General features: G+C 42.8%; 1 protein-coding gene across 1 annotated transcript in view; it reads right to left on the reverse strand.

Moving 5' to 3' along the window:
* cacna1g (calcium channel, voltage-dependent, T type, alpha 1G subunit) overlaps positions 1–17,685 on the reverse strand; it is a 201,722-nt gene that overhangs the window by 41,691 nt on the left and 142,346 nt on the right. Inside the window, exons 16-23 of the mRNA XM_041067345.1 lie at positions 15,832–15,925; positions 14,485–14,666; positions 13,674–14,012; positions 12,705–12,884; positions 12,373–12,473; positions 8,113–8,230; positions 3,560–3,628; positions 1,896–2,080 (exon numbers count right to left, since the gene is read on the reverse strand). Of these exons, the coding sequence (XP_040923279.1) occupies positions 1,896–2,080; positions 3,560–3,628; positions 8,113–8,230; positions 12,373–12,473; positions 12,705–12,884; positions 13,674–14,012; positions 14,485–14,666; positions 15,832–15,925 (1,268 nt within the window). The remainder of the gene's footprint in view (positions 1–1,895; positions 2,081–3,559; positions 3,629–8,112; positions 8,231–12,372; positions 12,474–12,704; positions 12,885–13,673; positions 14,013–14,484; positions 14,667–15,831; positions 15,926–17,685) is intronic.

Here is a 17,685-nt window from a genome sequence, read left to right on the forward strand (position 1 = left end):
TAAAAACCCAAACAACATAAAATCTCTTCTTCGTTACACCTCTTTTCAGCTGGCAAACTATGCATCACAGCCAACATCTGCTAAGCACTGGGACAGACAGCCCAGGTGACCAAATCATTATTTCATGGTCGGGATGTCTTCTCACAAAATCAGCATAAGTACAGGTTAATGACAACAGCTGTGCTGTATCATCGGAGGTACCCATGATTAAAATGCGTAATTAAGTTACATGGCAAGAGGAAGCTATCTCCTTAACTGTCCTGCCACACAACCCTCACCTACGCTACACACACACAGCCAGTTACAGTGTTCTGCTGAGCGACAGCCATTTACACCTCCGATCAGAGTCCTCCTGCTCTCTGTGGTTTCATTCAGTGTAATTCATGAGAGAGTTGTCAGACAACTGAACGAGTATGAAATAGTGAGTTCTCAGCCCAATCTCAGCCCAAAATGTTGACTAAAATGTAGAAGACATTATTATGTGAATGTAGATTATGCACAGTTTTATTACTTGGCCTCTAGGCTCTGACCATGTCACTCCCCACAAGGAAACACCAGGCTGGCACAGTGGAGAGTGATGTTACTAACTTCCCTCCTATAGGTGAACATAGACTCGGTGTATGTCCACAGATGATGTCCTAAAGCTACACTCAGACTCCCAGATTCATGCATCGTTGTGTAATCATTCTGTGTTGACTTTTGTTTTGTCTTACCTGGATATTTTGTTTAAAACTTCTGTGACTGTCTAACTGCTTGTGTTTCTTACCCGTCTGACTTTTTAGCAATGTTGCAGTGTTCCAAGGTCACAGCAGTTAACCTGGTGAGTTTAATGTTGTGACTGGAATAATGGCCCAAAAATATGAGACTGAGAGCAAGTAAAGCAAGAAAAACATTCTATATACATACTTACTGCAAATACACACAAACAGAAGTTTAAGCACTTACAAATTCACAACCTTGTCAACATTACAGTATGAACTCAAAGAAGAAAGTAACACTTTAATGCTCTCAGAGGGCAGAGAGGGTAAGAGAAGTGTCGGCACCAGATTTCGCTTTCATGTAAAAGGTGAATGTTTGAAAAGCAAAAAGAAGAAGGAAAAAGATCAGTGGTGTTTAGTGGGTAAATTTGGCAGGATGAAAATGAATATTTGATTTCTGTGCTCTTTCAGAGAACTGTGGTAAATATTCAAGAGAGGGCACAGCCCCAAGAGCTCCCCTTTTACGAGATGAGACACCGAGCATGCGACTGTGAGCCAAGTCAAGCATGAAGCCACACAAATACACGCACTGAGGCTAAAACTAAAGGAATGCACACACGTCGAATATTACACAAAAACACACACTGTTCTTTTTTCTCACTGTTTCCCCGTCTCTCTCTCTCATACACACACACACACACACACACACGAGTACAAAAACAGTCTCCAAATTGGTGATTTCCGCCTTATTTCCGCTCAAATAAACATAACTGTGCAATTGTGTACACAATGACAATAACATATGCATGAATGGACACTAAAATAAATGCTTACACACACTCACACACACTCACGCACACACACACACACATACACATCCACGCACACACACACACACACATATCCCAAAAGCTCCATGTTCTGAGAAAGCTCAGTTTGTTCTTATTTGAAACAAATACCTACATGCGGCAGTTGGGAAATGGAGACAGTCTAACCTATATTCTGTATATGGGGTCAGGTTGGTACTGGCTTTGTAACACTGCCCACCAAGTACGTCCAACTACTGATCCGTGCGAGACCATTTCGAATTAAAGGTAAGACTTGTGATTCCCTTTGTGATTCAGTTTTAAGGGGGGGTCTGTCTTCTCTGTTTCCTTGTTTATTAGAAATGTTGGCGTCCTTGGGAGAGCCACCTACCGTAGCGGCCTCAGGGTCCTCAGCAGCCTCAGCACTCTGAGCATGCCCAGGATCTTGGTACCCGATTTGGAGATGAGATACACCAGGATGTCAATAACGGAAATCATCACCAACATCCCATCCAGAATATTCCAGCTGCTCCTCAGATAGGCCTTGTCCCCAAAGCACCAGCCCATAGCTATGATCTGTAAATAAACGGGGACAGAGAGTCAGAGCACATAAACACATAGCAGAGTGTAGATGATGTACCAAAACAAGGAGTAAACTGCTGCAGTACCAATTTAGTTTGGTACACTGAAAATTAAATGTTAACTCCAAATGGCATAAAATGAGACACAGATCAGTATTTCAATATCTGTTTTTGTCTGTGCAGTTGCAGATTTGTTTGTTATCAAGCCATCTTTTGCATTTATTAGGAGACGATGCTTAATGTCCCACATGCAAAGCTTATTGACTTTGCACAGTGATTGTTTACTTGGAGCTCGGCAGCGCAGATCATAAGAGCTGCAAGCCCTTTCCAAGCCTCATTTTTAATTCTATAGGTTCCACTCTTCATTTATTCTGCCCATAAAGCAATTTGCATTCCAGAAAATAATGACTGGCTGACTTTGTTTTTTTTTTGTCTTTTTTTTTTAGCTCAAACTTATTAAATCAGGCCAAGACCACTCTTTTTGCTTCATGCATTTCTAAACACCTGCTGTGACTGAGGAGATGAGAGGGTGAGAGGGAGATAGACAGGAGATTATTTGCATTAGTTGATGCTAATCAATGCATAACAGTAGATACTGTATATAATTAATGTATATCTTAATATCTTAGTAGCAGTTTTTAGTGCTAGCAACATTATGTTAATTACATATTAAAGCTCCTTGAAATCCTTAAAGTTTTGATTTCATGATAACCAGTCATTACTCTTCACCTAAAGAGATTATTTGGAAATGAAAAGTTTCATACAACCAGTATTGTGTATGTGTGTATCTGTATGTGTATGCAGACCCTATGTTCGTGAGCCTTGCAATTGCACTGGGACCAAAAATAGAGACAGAAGCTTTGAATGAGTGACACCCATGAACTTTCCTCCCCTCTGCCTCCGCTCTCTCCTGCCCACGCCTGCATGGACCATTCAAAGCTGGGCCATTTGAATACTGGCGAGACAATCCTCCGCTCAACATTATGAAACAGCCCTGAGAGTGTGTGTGTGTATGTGTATGTGTGTGTGTGTGTGCGCATTGTGTGTGTGTTCACTGTCTACTCGAGTCTCAGTCTCTCATTCTTGTCCTCCCCTCCCTCTCCCTTTCCTCCCTCTTAACTCTGTTTTTTTTTGTGTGTTTTTGGGGCTTACAGTACATGAGGGTATGAGGCACACTGTATTTTTTCTGCAGCTTTCTGTCGAAGCAGTATTTGGAGTCTGGGTCAGGTTTCTCCATCTTATGCAAAATTTTTTCATTGTGAATGAACACGTGTCAGATCTTGTTTCTTTCAGAGCTCGGCACGAATGAGAGGTCTTGATTTGAAGCAATCAGTGTTTTTCTGGTACCAAAAAATCAGCTACTAAATATTATGTGGCACACACGCCATGAGGAAAGATCACCTGTGGCCTGCTCTCTCACAGACAGGCCCTTACAACTAATGCTGTGCATCAGTGGAAATCCAGAGCTTTTTACCTTTACAGTCATCTCAGCCACAAAGATCGCCGTGAAGATGTAGTTGGACAACGTGAGGAAGATCCGTTCCTGCCGAACAAGGAGAGAGAAAGAGAGACCTGGCTGAGCTAATGTACATGTTATCAGGTCTAATGATTAGTTATAAGCACAAGTATGTTTTTTCTACCGTGTTTGTACCTTGTCTGCCTCTAAATTGATCTAGTGTACAGCTAAATAATGTATGAGAGAGCTATTTTTCCTCATGCTGAAAACATCTTTGTAGAAACATCCTTACTGCACTGACTAATGATGGCTGGCAGGCAATCACAAAGTTTACTCTTTATTAGCGCTGCTGAAAAGGTTTAAACAAGGCATCTGATTTGGTATTTTGGCTTGAAATCTTATTTTTCTTCATATCAACAAAAAAAAATCTGTCAGTGTTAACCCAGTGTTTTTGTGCATCAAACGAACCTTCAAGAATCAACTGAATTGCACTAGGAGTGATACTCTATTACCTGTTGAACACCTGGTAAAATGCTTCACAACAGAAACAAGAAATTATGGTTAAAACTGGCATTTTTCCAATGAAACACAAGAGTACATGGCTGAAGACAAAATGGCGGACCGAAATCACATGACCTCAGCTGTGGAAGATGGTCTTTGTGTTTTTTTTCCTGAGAAATATATACAAAGTTTATTCATTAGAAATATATTTTAATGGTCAACTGACTCTAAAAAGGCTCTTACAGGCTTTATACATTAGTTTGTATGTAGTACAGATTTACAGACCTTAAAAATGGGCCAATATCAAGTTAATTCAAGTCTTCAGGTTATCTGAAAAACAGTTATCAAATGATCAAATCTTTCCTTGTGCTGTCCTAGATGGAGCACTTTTTTCCACAAGGATAAAAGATGTATTGGATGTACAGTGGATTCTTCTACATATATTAAAATTCGATAGAGATATTCATGCTAAAATGACACAACCAACTTCTGCATCTGAGGTCACGTTATTTCCCATTAACTATGAAGGTGCCTGTTAGGTGCCCATCATTTTCTCAACATCCAGATCAACTCATGAAACAAACATGTTTCATCAGGGTTTTTTTTCTTCATTAGTCATTTCAGTAAACAGGTAGCATTGTCCTGTTTTGTGAGCGTGCACGCAACACAACCCCCATCAGGATCGACTTATTAGACCTCCATCTGTACACATTCACATTACTTTAGTCCCCATGTTTCCTTGTTTTGCCTGAGGCAGCGTGGCTCAATGGTGCGTGTCCACACAGGAGAGGATGGGAGCCTATTTACTGAGCTAAACAAGGACTGAGAAGAGAAAACAAGCATGCTCGCAAGGATAAGATCCCGTCACCGACTGCTTATTTACCCTACTTCCCCTCTGTCTGAGGAGAAACGCCCCCGTCCTACCACTGAATTTCTACATAACGTATGTGTGTGTGTGCGTGTGCCTGTGAGCGGGTGTAGGTGGCTGCCTTTCCCACGGCCTCTGACTACCATCACACATGCTCTGAAGAACACAAAATGAGACACACACACACATAAACACAGAGATGGCAGTCCTGCAGCGATTTTTGTGAAAGTCAAGCATGACATCACTGGGAATGCTGCTGTTCAGAGGGTTTATAAATTCCAGGCTTGACAGCAGCCATTCCTGTCCTCTGTGAACGGGGTTTTTTTTTATTCTTTCATTAATTATACACTAACAGGAGGGAATGAGAGGGGCGAGAGAATTTAGATTCTACAACAGAAAATTTAGGCCGTGCGCCTTAATGAGACAAAAAATTCACCAGGTCAACAGTTTGCCTCAATTTGCTGTCAAATTAGGTGTACACAATAACATAACCGCCAGCTGCAGCCTACAACTTTTGCTCTGGCATGCTAAACAAATAAAGTTTCTGCAGCTGCTGTGTTGGCTATGGGAAACTCTCGTCTTCTCTGAATGCTAGGTTCACAGCACCAACTGTAGTGACAGTTTGCTGACCCATAACCTAGCCAACATTGGCTACATTACTTGCTGCCTCATTGTTTGATCTATATCACAGTATGTGTGTCACGGGGAGACCCTGTGCCCTAAAGTAAGGCACATGCACTACACACTCTTTCTCACTCTTTTTATCAGAATGTCGATCCTGGTGTGAACTGTTGGTGGTGATGTGTGTGGTATGAACATTTGGATGAAGGGGTGAAGAAGAGAAGAGGCATTGTGATGGTGTATTGAATTTAAATTGTGTTCACCTGTCTCCTTTGTTTCACTTCCTCCTCTGTGAGACCAGGAACAGCCAAACTTGGGCTAGAGCGGTCCATTTGGTTAAATAGGGGGGTTCACAGGGGAAGAAACCAAATGTGGTAGAGTGGAAGGGGTGTTTTGTCTTTTGTGCCGAAATAACCAGTATAAGTATCCTGAAGAAATATGTGTTTTTAAAGTAAGTTTAACTGAACTTCTATGTGATAATTGATATTGATATTATTGTGCTGGAAGACATAATTGATTTTGATTGCTTGGGAAGGTGTAGTCCAACAGTATTAAAGTGGCACTTTGCTTAGTTATGCACTGGTGAAAACAATATGCAATAGGTGCAGTAGGTAATCTTAACTGGAAGTCCCAGATACCAGACGGAGTTCAGAATATCTCTTGAGTTTTCCTGTAACTGTATCCTATAACTGTATAATGATTGCAGCTTCCAATTATGCAATTACAAACCCTTCCTGTATTCCTGATCAACAGAAAACAAGAGTCAAGCCTCACTTAGTGGAATGCCTTCATCACGGCCCAGTCTGCAGCGCCATCTCTCTATCTTAATGTTGCCTGGAGCAGATGACGTGGCTGCTGGAAGCTTAGATTGATCGTATTTTATACTGTTGATGCTCATATAACTCAATTTAGAGCTGTAGACAGTGATGTATTGTCCCCGAGCTCAATTAGAAATAATAAATCATAATAGGTGGTATAATCATCCCCAATCATTTCCACTAAGCTACAGGAAGACGGTATCCCGGCAACCTCCGGCACCAAACCAAAACAGCAATGGACTGCAAGCCAAATACAAAACGTGTGACATAACTTCCAGGACAATAAACTAATTATTCAGCCCTGCATTCCACACTGAAATGTTGTGACTAAAACATTTTATCTCTGTAACAATGACTGCATTTCTATTTAAGGAATTTAACATGTGTCTTCTGTCAGACTATCACCATGGGTGATGTAAAGCAGGTACTTCAAAAGAGTGGCAGCAGCGTGATAAATTATACATCTGGTTGTTCTACACAGACCCAGTGGAAATGGATTCACAATCGGCTTCATTAATTCAAAACAACCCACACTGACAAACAAATAGCATCATGCAGTGACCACCCGGGCAAATGAGATCTGCTGCAATAGGCGTCACAGCTCAAAACTGTAATGACAGCTTGTTCTCTTGTTTCCGGCTGCTTGCTTTGTCGTACATTTCCATTTCATTTCAATAATGGCCTCAGGGTGCAGACTGGACATGATGGCCATGGCGGGAAGTTGGCAAAGTATATGTGCATCCCAAAACCCTGCTCTCTGATCTGAAAGTTAGTGCGGCTGCTGTGGTGGATTTTGTATGTGTGTGTCTGTGTCTGTGTGTGTGTGTGCAGAGGTGAGAGGAGAAATCATCCTAACGGTATGTGTGTGTGTGATCTTTCTGAACCTGATGAGACAGGATGGCCTGTGGGGCGGCCTCCATTTGTTAAACATCTCCTTTCCTGGACATTAGCCACGTACACCAGCCCACAGATAATTGAATCAATTACAATGGCACTGTCTCCTCCGTGTTTCAGTCGCAAAACAAGCAGAACGGAGCGTTCCAGCGAGACCGAACCGCAATTAGGCCCATCCACGGAACTCCTCGCTCAGTGAGGAGAAAAAAAAAAAAGAAAAAAAAAAATCAAACAGTGATAATTATTGTGTTTATGCATGGAGCGGCTGGGCTGTGTTCTGCTGCTATTGCTGGAAGTAGGAAAGGACACGGAGTTAGATGTGTGTATATGTATATGTGCTCTTGCAAGGCACCCAGCCAGCCCTCCTCCATCTGGAGGGATGATGCATTAGCTAAGGAGGTGATGGTGTTGATGATGCAGTGCAGTAGATACAGGGGTATAGCACACATTACCCAAAGCCACTGGCTCACAGTCAAACAGGAGTGGTTCCCTGCTTACACAATGTTCCGCTCTATTTCCCTACGGAGAGCAAACTATAGTAGTAATTCTGTTTTTCTGCGAGCGTGTGTTTGAACAGCCATCAAGGTTGGACCTGCTGACAGGTACTTTCTCCCTTTCTTCTCCATTTCTGTTTGGACTTTTTTTGAACTGGGGGCGAGTTTCTTTGTTCTACACACACCTCAGGAAGTTCTGTGTCTATATAGATGTATAAATGGGTGTGCGTTTCTATGCCTGTCTACCTTTCTTTTTTTTTTTCTCAGTTCCTCTCCGAGTTTATCATTAAAAACTGTGAAGGCATCACGCTGAAGTCGTACACCTTAGACTCCCAGGGAGAATCACAGGAAGAATAGTTAATGTTTGGGACTCACGGTGGGCTGGATGCCAGGCCTCTCCATGGCGATGGTGATGCAGTTGAGGAATATGATGACCAGCACAATATGGTCAAACATCTTGTGGGTGATGATCTTCTTGCACAGGATCCGAAACCTGATGAGAAATACAAAGAAATGTGAAAATTAAGTGACACTGGAAATGGACTTGACTAATACAAGCAAGTGTACAAAAAGTGTTTGACTATGATTTAAAAAAAAAATCCTTATTTATAACCAGAGGTAGGGACATTTACTGCATACATACCTTAAAATAACCACAGATACGTCAGTACACATCTTGCAGAGGAAATCATTCTACAACCTGCCATGTAACCTATTGTATTTACTACAAACAGGAGACTTTCGTTACTGGACTTGACATCGCTGGGATGAAAACACAAGCACCCCCTGTGAAATGGCACCAAGCCCAGGGCAGAGGTGCTGTCTAAAACACAAACTTTGCTGTTGTTCTATAACCCACAAGCTTCACGGGCGTGTAGGGGTGGGCTATAGTGAGTGAGCTGTAACTGAAACACTTGTAGCTAGCTAAGCTTGCTCAAATGAAGCAAACACATTGAGATTAAACTTTGTCAACACGAACAGTCGAACAGGCAACGACAACAGAGACGAGTCACAGGCCTCTCCAGAAGGCGACGATGAGACTGACATAAAATAAATACCTCTGGTGTGTGTATATTGATTAGTAGTGGTGTAAGTATTCAGATCTTTTACTCAAAGTCCTCCTCCAGTCAAATCGTGTTTTTCCTGTTGTTTTCCTTTGATATTTTGGCTTCACTGAGCAGAATGATGCCTGAGCGGAGGTCGTGTTTTCACATTCATCTGCTGGAGGGGAGAAGTTTTTCTGTGCTCACGGTAAATCTTAGTTTAAGATGGTTGTGTGTGATTTTGTCACAACTGCTTGGGAAATGGCCCGGTATGAAACTTACAGTGTGATGTAGAAATACACTGTTGAACTTGAACTTGAACAATATTTGAATATTCCTAGAGTCCAGGTCATGATGTATAAAACCTAAAATAATATTACACACTGTACAAGGACATTTACTCAAACACACTGCACACGTTTACAAGTAATGAAAGATCTCATTCAATTTAAAAGAGCTTGCCTCCCATACAGTAACTGCTGTAGAATTAGGAGTCATTAATTATGCCTGACTTTCATTACCCAACATGAAAAGGTTCCAAAGGCTTTTAGCTCGTGACAACAGAGAAAAGAAAGAGGGAACGCTTGTTATATATGGCAGTGGGAAGGATTAAACTGTGCATCAAATCCGCTTTGATGGCTCATATCGGTCTAAGTGTACAGCGGGAGACAATCTTGTGAGGCTCAGATCTGGATTTTTGGCTTTATTTGGCAGTACAGACACCATTGTGTCAACACTTGCTGAGTCTGTGTGCATGTTTGTTTGTCATCTGACTGTGGCGACTGTTATTCACGCAGACTGCATGAGGTAATCCCTCTTTGATATCTGCACGGTAGAACCATGATGCTAAAGAATTCATATGGTTTCCTCGAACGGGCGGGGAAGGAGGACACATGGTGAACACACACCTCCGGTGACAGCTCCTCCTCCGCGGCTTGAAGGGCCAGTGTCTGGCTGGGAAACTTTAATGGCAAGTTCAAGTGGCCCCCGAGACTAGCAAACACTCACACTAAAACCACAGGATTAAGCTGTCACCACAAGCTCAAGCAAAAAGCAAAAATATCCCTTTATGTTGGACCTGGGATTTAAAAAAAAAACAAAAAAACATCACTTAGATCTTAATTCATGGATGTTTATATAAAAAGATTTTGACAAGTGTTTGAAGCTTTTCCCATCTGATGATATTTACTGATCTTCTGAGTTTTCTGGTATAAATGTTTCAAATGCTTCTAGATGACAGCTGATTTAAATATTGATTCATTTTATGTTTCTCAAACGTCACAGAATGTGTCTAAACACTAGTCTCTTCCACATTCGCTCATTTAACAGCTGAGAATTCAGACAATTCTCTCCCATTATGTCTGTAGATTTTAACAAAGTCAACCAAGTCTTCATTTTCTTCCTCTTCATTTCTGAAATTCTTGTTGGCGTCTTTGAACATCTCTTTGGTGTTTTTTTTTTTTTGTACTTCACTTCCCAGAAATCACCTGTCACTTCAGCAGCGTGGGCAGTATTGTGGCACACTTGGATCTTCTGCTGGAATGTTTCTGTTGGTGGTGCTGCAGCTCAGGCGTGATCTCTTTGAGTAGAATGACTAGAGAGGATGAGAGCCGCTCATGCTAATTACCCTCCGTCTTCTTCTGTGCATTCCAAACAAACTAGAGACACAAACCGCATCACTTCCTGTGCGCTGGATGATTGCTTTCCAGGAAAGAGCTGACAGATGCACAGAACACTTAATGTTTTCTTCAGCTATAGGCTGAATCTCTTTTATGTTATATCATTTGGAAAGTTTGGACATAAAAACGCCACAGATCATTAAATTCACTATTTACTGTAATCCTGAAACATCCTCCCTGCTGTCTGTGTGTTCTATTCTTATCTGTATCTTATTATCTCCTGCACAAACTTCAGTCTAGTTCCACATAATCTAATCATGTACTGTACAGGGGAATACATGCACGACCCTCGGCGAGCCCTGCACATTCGTGGTCCCCATGTTGGCAGACCACTGTTCTCACACAGCCCATTCATGCGGCAAACACATCTAATCGCAGTGACTGGATCACAGTATGCCTTCAAAGCCAGCCCACTCCTCCACTCATTAAAAACTTCCCCTGCAGTAATCATCAGTAGCAGCAGTAACAACAATGAGCACAAAGGCAGGTTGAGGTGAACTCAGGTCCATGTGAATGCCGCTGGACTCCGGCCTCCCGCAACGCTGCTTGTCTCTTGATGTGATTGTGAGCACAGGCGGGCGTCCGTCGTGGTTCAAGACCAGAACGGGCGCCACGCAGAGTCTGTGTCCTCGGTGTCACTCTCAGCAACGTCCAAACCTCACAGCCTGCTGTGATCGAAAGTCAGCTAGAAGCCTGGTTTGAGCCAAGCTCCTTCAGTTTTCTTAATACTCAGACAATAACAGACTACAGGGAGCTTTTACTATTAACCTTTTCCAAATGTTATAATATGACCAGCAGAGAGAACCATCAACAACATTTCTACTTAAAGTTGAACTGAAATTTGAATTCACCTCAATTTTGTGAAATATAAACTAAATTATAAAACTATTTTTTGACGTATTTTTTAGACTCAGCGTCTTGACGTTCTGTAACCTCAGCACTCGAAACCACAGGTGGAACTCAACTATGGCAAACAGTGTCGGCCCTCAGCTGGTTACCTGAGGAACGATGACTTTTATTTTCACAGTCATACTTTCTGTGGTGCTTTTTGTAAAAGTAAGTGTGAAACTGGATGTTGCTTTAAAGTGTATCTGACAGAATTACATTTCAAACATCTCCTAAGTTGGAACAGACATGCTGTGACACTGGTGGTGGCTAACATTAAGTTCCCACCGGGTGGGTGGGTGGGGGTGCTAGCTGTTTGATGTTTAATTAGCATGTCGTGGTGCTGTGGCAGCAGGCTGGGAGCCAGCATTTTGCTTGGTGTTGCCTTAGCAGCCACATCCTCCAAACAGGCAGCAGAGATGCATGGATCAAAGACCCATAAGGGGAGGAGGAGTGAAGGAAGGGGGGGCGAGGGAGGGTGGGAAACGATGGATTCTGCACGTGGCTGAGATAACACACAGCACTCAGTAGGAGAAACTCCCTTCCTCCCTCTGCTCCTGCTTACTCACCCCTGACATGGCAGAAATGTGCAGATAAAAGAGATTTCTGAAGTGAGAATGTGGGAGGGAATAGGAGCTGATATAGAAAGGGAGTTAAAAAAAAAAAAAAAACACTGCACTCACACTGCAGTGAAAAACACTTTGCCATTACAGCCAGCATTATGGGATGTCAGTCAAATGCAATGTTAAGAATCCTCTTCTTGTAAAGAAGGTGGCTCAGTCTTTCCCTATACACTATCATTTAAACTGTGTAGGGCTGTGTAGCTGCTTATTTAGAATATTTCCTTTCATTTTAAAATATACAGCTTAATTTAGCTTAACTGCCACAGGAGGAAGAAACAACAAACTCTGGGTGCTGTGTATCCAGAGCGTCCATGAATATGCAAAAATGCTCATATTGTACAAAAAGAAACCTCAAAACTGAGAGCATGGAAAAGATGTAGTGATGAGTGGAGGTGTGAACGCTACCTGGACTCTGGAGGGAAGAGGTAGAGTGACCAGGTGTCTCTCTGTCGACACCACTCTGGCTGCTTCTTCTCCAGCCAGCGGAACAATCTGGCAAAACGTCCCTGCAGGGAGTAAGAAGTGGACGGTACATTCATTATTCATAAGTGCTCAAATTCCCATTGCATCTTGTGAGCCACAATCATTTTCCACAGACAGAAGTTACATTAGTTCAAACATTTGAACTAGTAAGTGTTTTATCTGAAACCATTTTGTTTGGGAGGAAATTTTTGTTCGAAAAGGCAGACAGAAGGACAAACAAGCATGCACATATGTGCACATGCACCGACACTAACCAGGTTGGGCTCCTCCTCTGCGTTTTCGTCTTCAGTGTTGTCCTCCAGCGAGACATGTGTTGGACCCAAAACTGATAGAGAACCCTTTCCATTGCAGTCGCTGTGCTCTGTGGGCCGTATGTGGCCCATTGAGGGGGGTCTGGAGCTGTGCATGCTGGCTGTGCGGTACAGGTAGGGTACCTACACAGAGAAAAAGCAGAAAGAAATGAGTTCCTTCTCAACTCATGCAGTAATGATTGAAGCTGCTATAGTGTCATTATCTCTGTTAAGGTTCACATATGGTTTACACATATGGTGTAAATTATGTTTGGCTTTGCAAAGACAACAACCATGTAGCAAGTGCTGCAAGTGCTGGAAGACATTAAGGCTATTTCCCCTTTTGCCATATAGCAGAGGTCTCCCCTCATGTGTCATTGAGAACTGATGAAATACAGAGATGACAGCGGGTGAGTTTAACTGATAGAGAGTTTATTTTATAACATGTACTTAATGCTGTAATCTTTGGCTGGGGGAAGACATGAACACACATGGTTCTCTATGGTACATGAGCAAAGAAAACTGACATAAAGCTTCCCAGCAAATAAGCTGCCTGATCTGACCCAGTGGTAGACAATGTAAAATGCAGCATTGTCAGTGATAGAAAGAAGTTCTCCAGCTGTATTTAGCAGTGTTGCATTTGTTCCCACACTGTCATAAGTTGCAAGCTGGGTTCATTGTGACATTTTCTGATAGCTTAGAGCTGTGACTGTAGGAATATAAATCCACTAAGACCAACAAAGAAGAACGCCATCAAAAACTGACAGTATAATTTTAAGATGCACACTAAAAGTTACTACTGCAGTTTGTGGAGCTTCTGGTATTCATCCTAACAATTTTGTCACTGCTCCAAAATCAGTAGTCTGACTCTGATACTCAATACTCTAGAGATCAGTCAGAGGTAGAAACTGATGGGTGGTACAGGGGGTCTACCTGTAGCTGAGCATCAGGTGGCAAATCCATGGAGCTCCGAGTCTCCACCGACTCCATCCTGCGATGTCGGGGACCTCTCTGTGACTGTGACATGGAGTCTGTCCTGGCCAGGGAGGTGTTATCATCCTCCATCAGCCCACCACCTCCTTCTCCTCCGCCCTCACCGTCTTCTGAACTGGAGTCGCCTTCCCCGGAGAGGAGAGAGCGTCGCTCCCCAGACTGCCGCTTCTGGCGTTTGAGTGACGGAGCCCGACCAAGGTTGTTCCAGCTGGATCGTCGACTGGTCCAGCCGCTGCCGGAGCCCAGTGGGGCGTAGGGAGAAGAGCTCCGGGCACTGGTCTAATGATGACAACCGGGAGTGAGAAAAATATATAACAAGAAGGAGTGTGGGTTAAAAGTGTCTTAGTACAACTTAGTGATGTTGTTCTTTCATGCAAATAACCAAGCTGAATCGGACTGACTCCGCTTGACGTTGGCTGAATTGAACTGAGACTTACACTGACAAGACAGACAGAAGCAGATGCACTGGGCTTATTTTCTCAGGTCTTTATCCCGATAATCAAATTCTCAAACACAGAGTGGCAGAGGCAGCAATAAGTAGAGTGTCGGACTGGCATGCCACATTAATCATCATCAATCATTACAACCGCCACACATCAGCAGGAGCCAGGTGGCAGCAGGGGCTGTGGGTAATGCCTGGCACTTACACATGTATTAATGTAGGCTTTGTGACATCCTGGAACAGGGGTATTACACTTGAGAACTGCCACATGCCTTTGGTGTATGTGAGAATAATAATAAGTGCACTAACCGGTGATTTGTCATAGCAGGCTGGGTCTATGGAGACGTTGCTGCCTCGACGGGACTCGTAGCCCAGGATGGGGTCACCTCCGACGGGCAGCTTTGGTACAGGCATGGGGGTGGCAGCCGTGTGAGTGATTAGAGGCGGAGTCAGGCTGGTCTTCAGGTCCACATGACCATTTACAGGCACTACTAGTAAAGGAAGGAGGGATGAAGAAAATACAGATTTGTGGGTTAGGAGTGGGTAAAAGCAAAGGGGATGAGAGCAAGAGGAGATAAAAGATGAGCAGGGTTTAATGTACAGAATAGAGGATAAAATTAATGAGATGAATGGATTAAAGAGGCCGGTGCTGAAAAGAAAACACCAGAGGTGAGAGATAAAACGGACAGAACAAAAAAAAAAAAAAAAAGTTGATGAAAAAAGCATCACAGAGGAAAAATGAAAGCACTGAACAGAATAAAAGCAGGAGGATGAGCAGGAAGAGGTGGCGCGTGTTGAGAAGCGCCATGCGGGTGCCCCCTCAGTAACGCAGCACAGCATACTTAAAAATGGATGTCTTGTACTGTTATTGAGCAACATCAATATTTCAGCTAAGCATTAATTTTATGGGATGCATGGAAGAGAATATTATGTTTGGCAGCAACACAAATAAATGACATTCGGAGGGAAATGCAACTTTAATAATGTTAATTCTGCCGTCTTTAAACCTTTATTCAAGGCCTAGAAAATGTATATTAGGCTCTTCCAGCTATGTAAGCACTTTCATACGGAGCATCTGGAGGGGGCTGAAGGGGAGATGATACCGTACGTCTGGGAGCTGTACTCCATACAGTAGTGTTTCCATTGGGCTTTTCAGTCTGCACGAACTGTAATTAGAGGGGATAGGAACTGGCGTGTGAGGAATTATGGATGAGGCTGCTGTACTGGTTTGATGCTGTGCAGGGAGATAGTCAGGCACGTGCCCACTGAGTGTGGTTGGAAACCTGTGGGGAAACGACTGAGACCAGGAGACCGAAGACATAGGGCAGGTGGGGGAATGTCTGCGCGGGGTGCACTTTAAATGCCTCAGGCCCAACTTGCTGCTCTTTCGCAAACTTTTACATACATTTTAAAAGAAACACAACACGGTGTGTAATCTGCAGGGATCTAAGGAGGCAGGGAAAATGCCAGCAGTTAACTCTACAAACACAGATGGTACAAGTTTTGCCAAGTGTTTGTAAAAGGGGCTTCGATAATCACAGAAGATTGAGTGCAATCTTTTGCATTCTTCTTAAGGCATCAATAAATTAAAGCAGCGCAGCCATGCATCATGTTGTGTGTGTGTGTGTATACATATGGCGTGTATGCATGCCTCACCTGCAGAAGCCGATAAATCCTTCTTGCTGCCGTTGGCATCCTCCAAACATCGTGTGAAGGAATCAATGTCCGAACCCGATTTGGAAGCATCACCCTTGACACACAAACGCACACAAAGTGTTAGAGGGAAACACCTGTGAAAATATCTGTTTCTGGCTAGAGTTAACGAAAAGCAGGTGGGTCGAAGTTGCCTCTAAACACAGATCCCTGCTCAGCTGTATTTGTAGCAGTCACGGTTCAAATCTGATCGAGGATCAGTCACTAGAGGCAACCTTTCTCTGCAAGCAGGTAGGTGTGGGTGTGGTCTCCCTGACCCCAGAGTTCAAAGGTCAAAGGATACAGAGAGAGAGAGAAGGACAAGATCAACTATGTAAAGTGTTGCCATGCAAGGAGAGTGAGAAGGTTCAGTGAGAAACCACACTGAAACACAATGAGCAAAATGCAACAGTGGCCAATATATTGACTTGACTTTGTTGTACAGATACACATAGGCCGCATGTTGATTTTTTTTACTCGCCGTGACCCATAAACATCTACAAAAGAGCTTCAGTGTGGTTGCTAGGTCTACGTTGTTTCACACTTACACACAAACACACAACACACTCCAAAACAAACTTCACGGTGGCGTAGAGCAATCTGTAAATCAGCAACCCAGTTCGACTTTAGTCAGAACAGCAGAAGTCTTTATGCATTGTTTTCCTCTCTATCGCTGTTCCAGACACTGATGTCAAAATGATTATCTCACATTTACATATCTTTCTGCTCCTCCTTATCATCTTTCATAGATTTACCACAAGCTCTTAATTGCTGTCTTCTAGCCTGTGCTTCACGCTGCCTCCCACTCCCAAACCGACTGCAGTGAACTTCAGCGCTCCTGCTTGTATTTGTTGTGCTATGCCAGAGCCTGCAGACTCCATTAATACTTGCGAGGATGCCAGGTGGATGCTGGATTAATAGAATGCCGACCCAGTGAGTGAGATCTCTGCGATAGAAAAGTGAATAAACTGTGTGCATAGAAGTCTCGGGACCTAATCTCCATGCAGCTCTTTTTTTAACTAACAAATGACTTTCTTGATATTTCCCACGAGTGTTAGAGAAAGACAAAGTGGGTCTGGATATACTGCACATTGTACTTGTTTACTGGAGGCATGTTGGATGTGGCTATCTTCGAGGCAGCAATTTGCATTTTTCTCTTGCAGTTAAAGGCCCAGACTGATTTCCCCTGACCTGTGAAGTAGGGGGAAATTAGTTAAGAAGAGCGGATGCTAATGAACTAACAGGCCAATCAGCTCAAGAGCTACTTGGAGAGTGGCACAGTTGCCGTGCTCATCACGCTCCTGCATCTACTTATTTGTCACAGTGATTCATTTTATTAAAAAAATCTCGGCTCAGAGGAAACATGAGACACCTGTGGGGACCTGGATACTTCCAATAATGGGGGAAACCTATTAAGGGATTTATGTGAATTTGTAGACTCTCTGCCACACCTCCTCCTTTGTGCTTGATTTCCCCATTGTTGTTAGCAGTAGTATAGAAGTAGTAGTTTAGTAGTAGTTAGCAGTTTTAACTACTTTATCTCACATAAAATATGGTGTGCCTCAAGGGTCAAATTGTGGACTCTTTTTTTTCTGATTTTTCTTAGTGTAGAATCTTGTCTAAAAACCAGAGGGGACAAAGCATTCGCACTCAAGGTCCTGAGGCTCTAAAATGACCTGGACACTTTTGTTTATCAGAGAACTTATCTTGGTTTTACTTTTTTTTTTTTAACGTTTTTATGATTTATTTAAATTGTGTTTTTATATCTTTTATCTCATATTAATGGAACCAGTTTTATTGATTTTATCGGTTGATTTG

Source organism: Toxotes jaculatrix, chromosome 21 (genome assembly GCF_017976425.1).
Source record: "Toxotes jaculatrix isolate fToxJac2 chromosome 21, fToxJac2.pri, whole genome shotgun sequence".
NCBI lineage: Eukaryota > Metazoa > Chordata > Actinopteri > Toxotidae > Toxotes > Toxotes jaculatrix.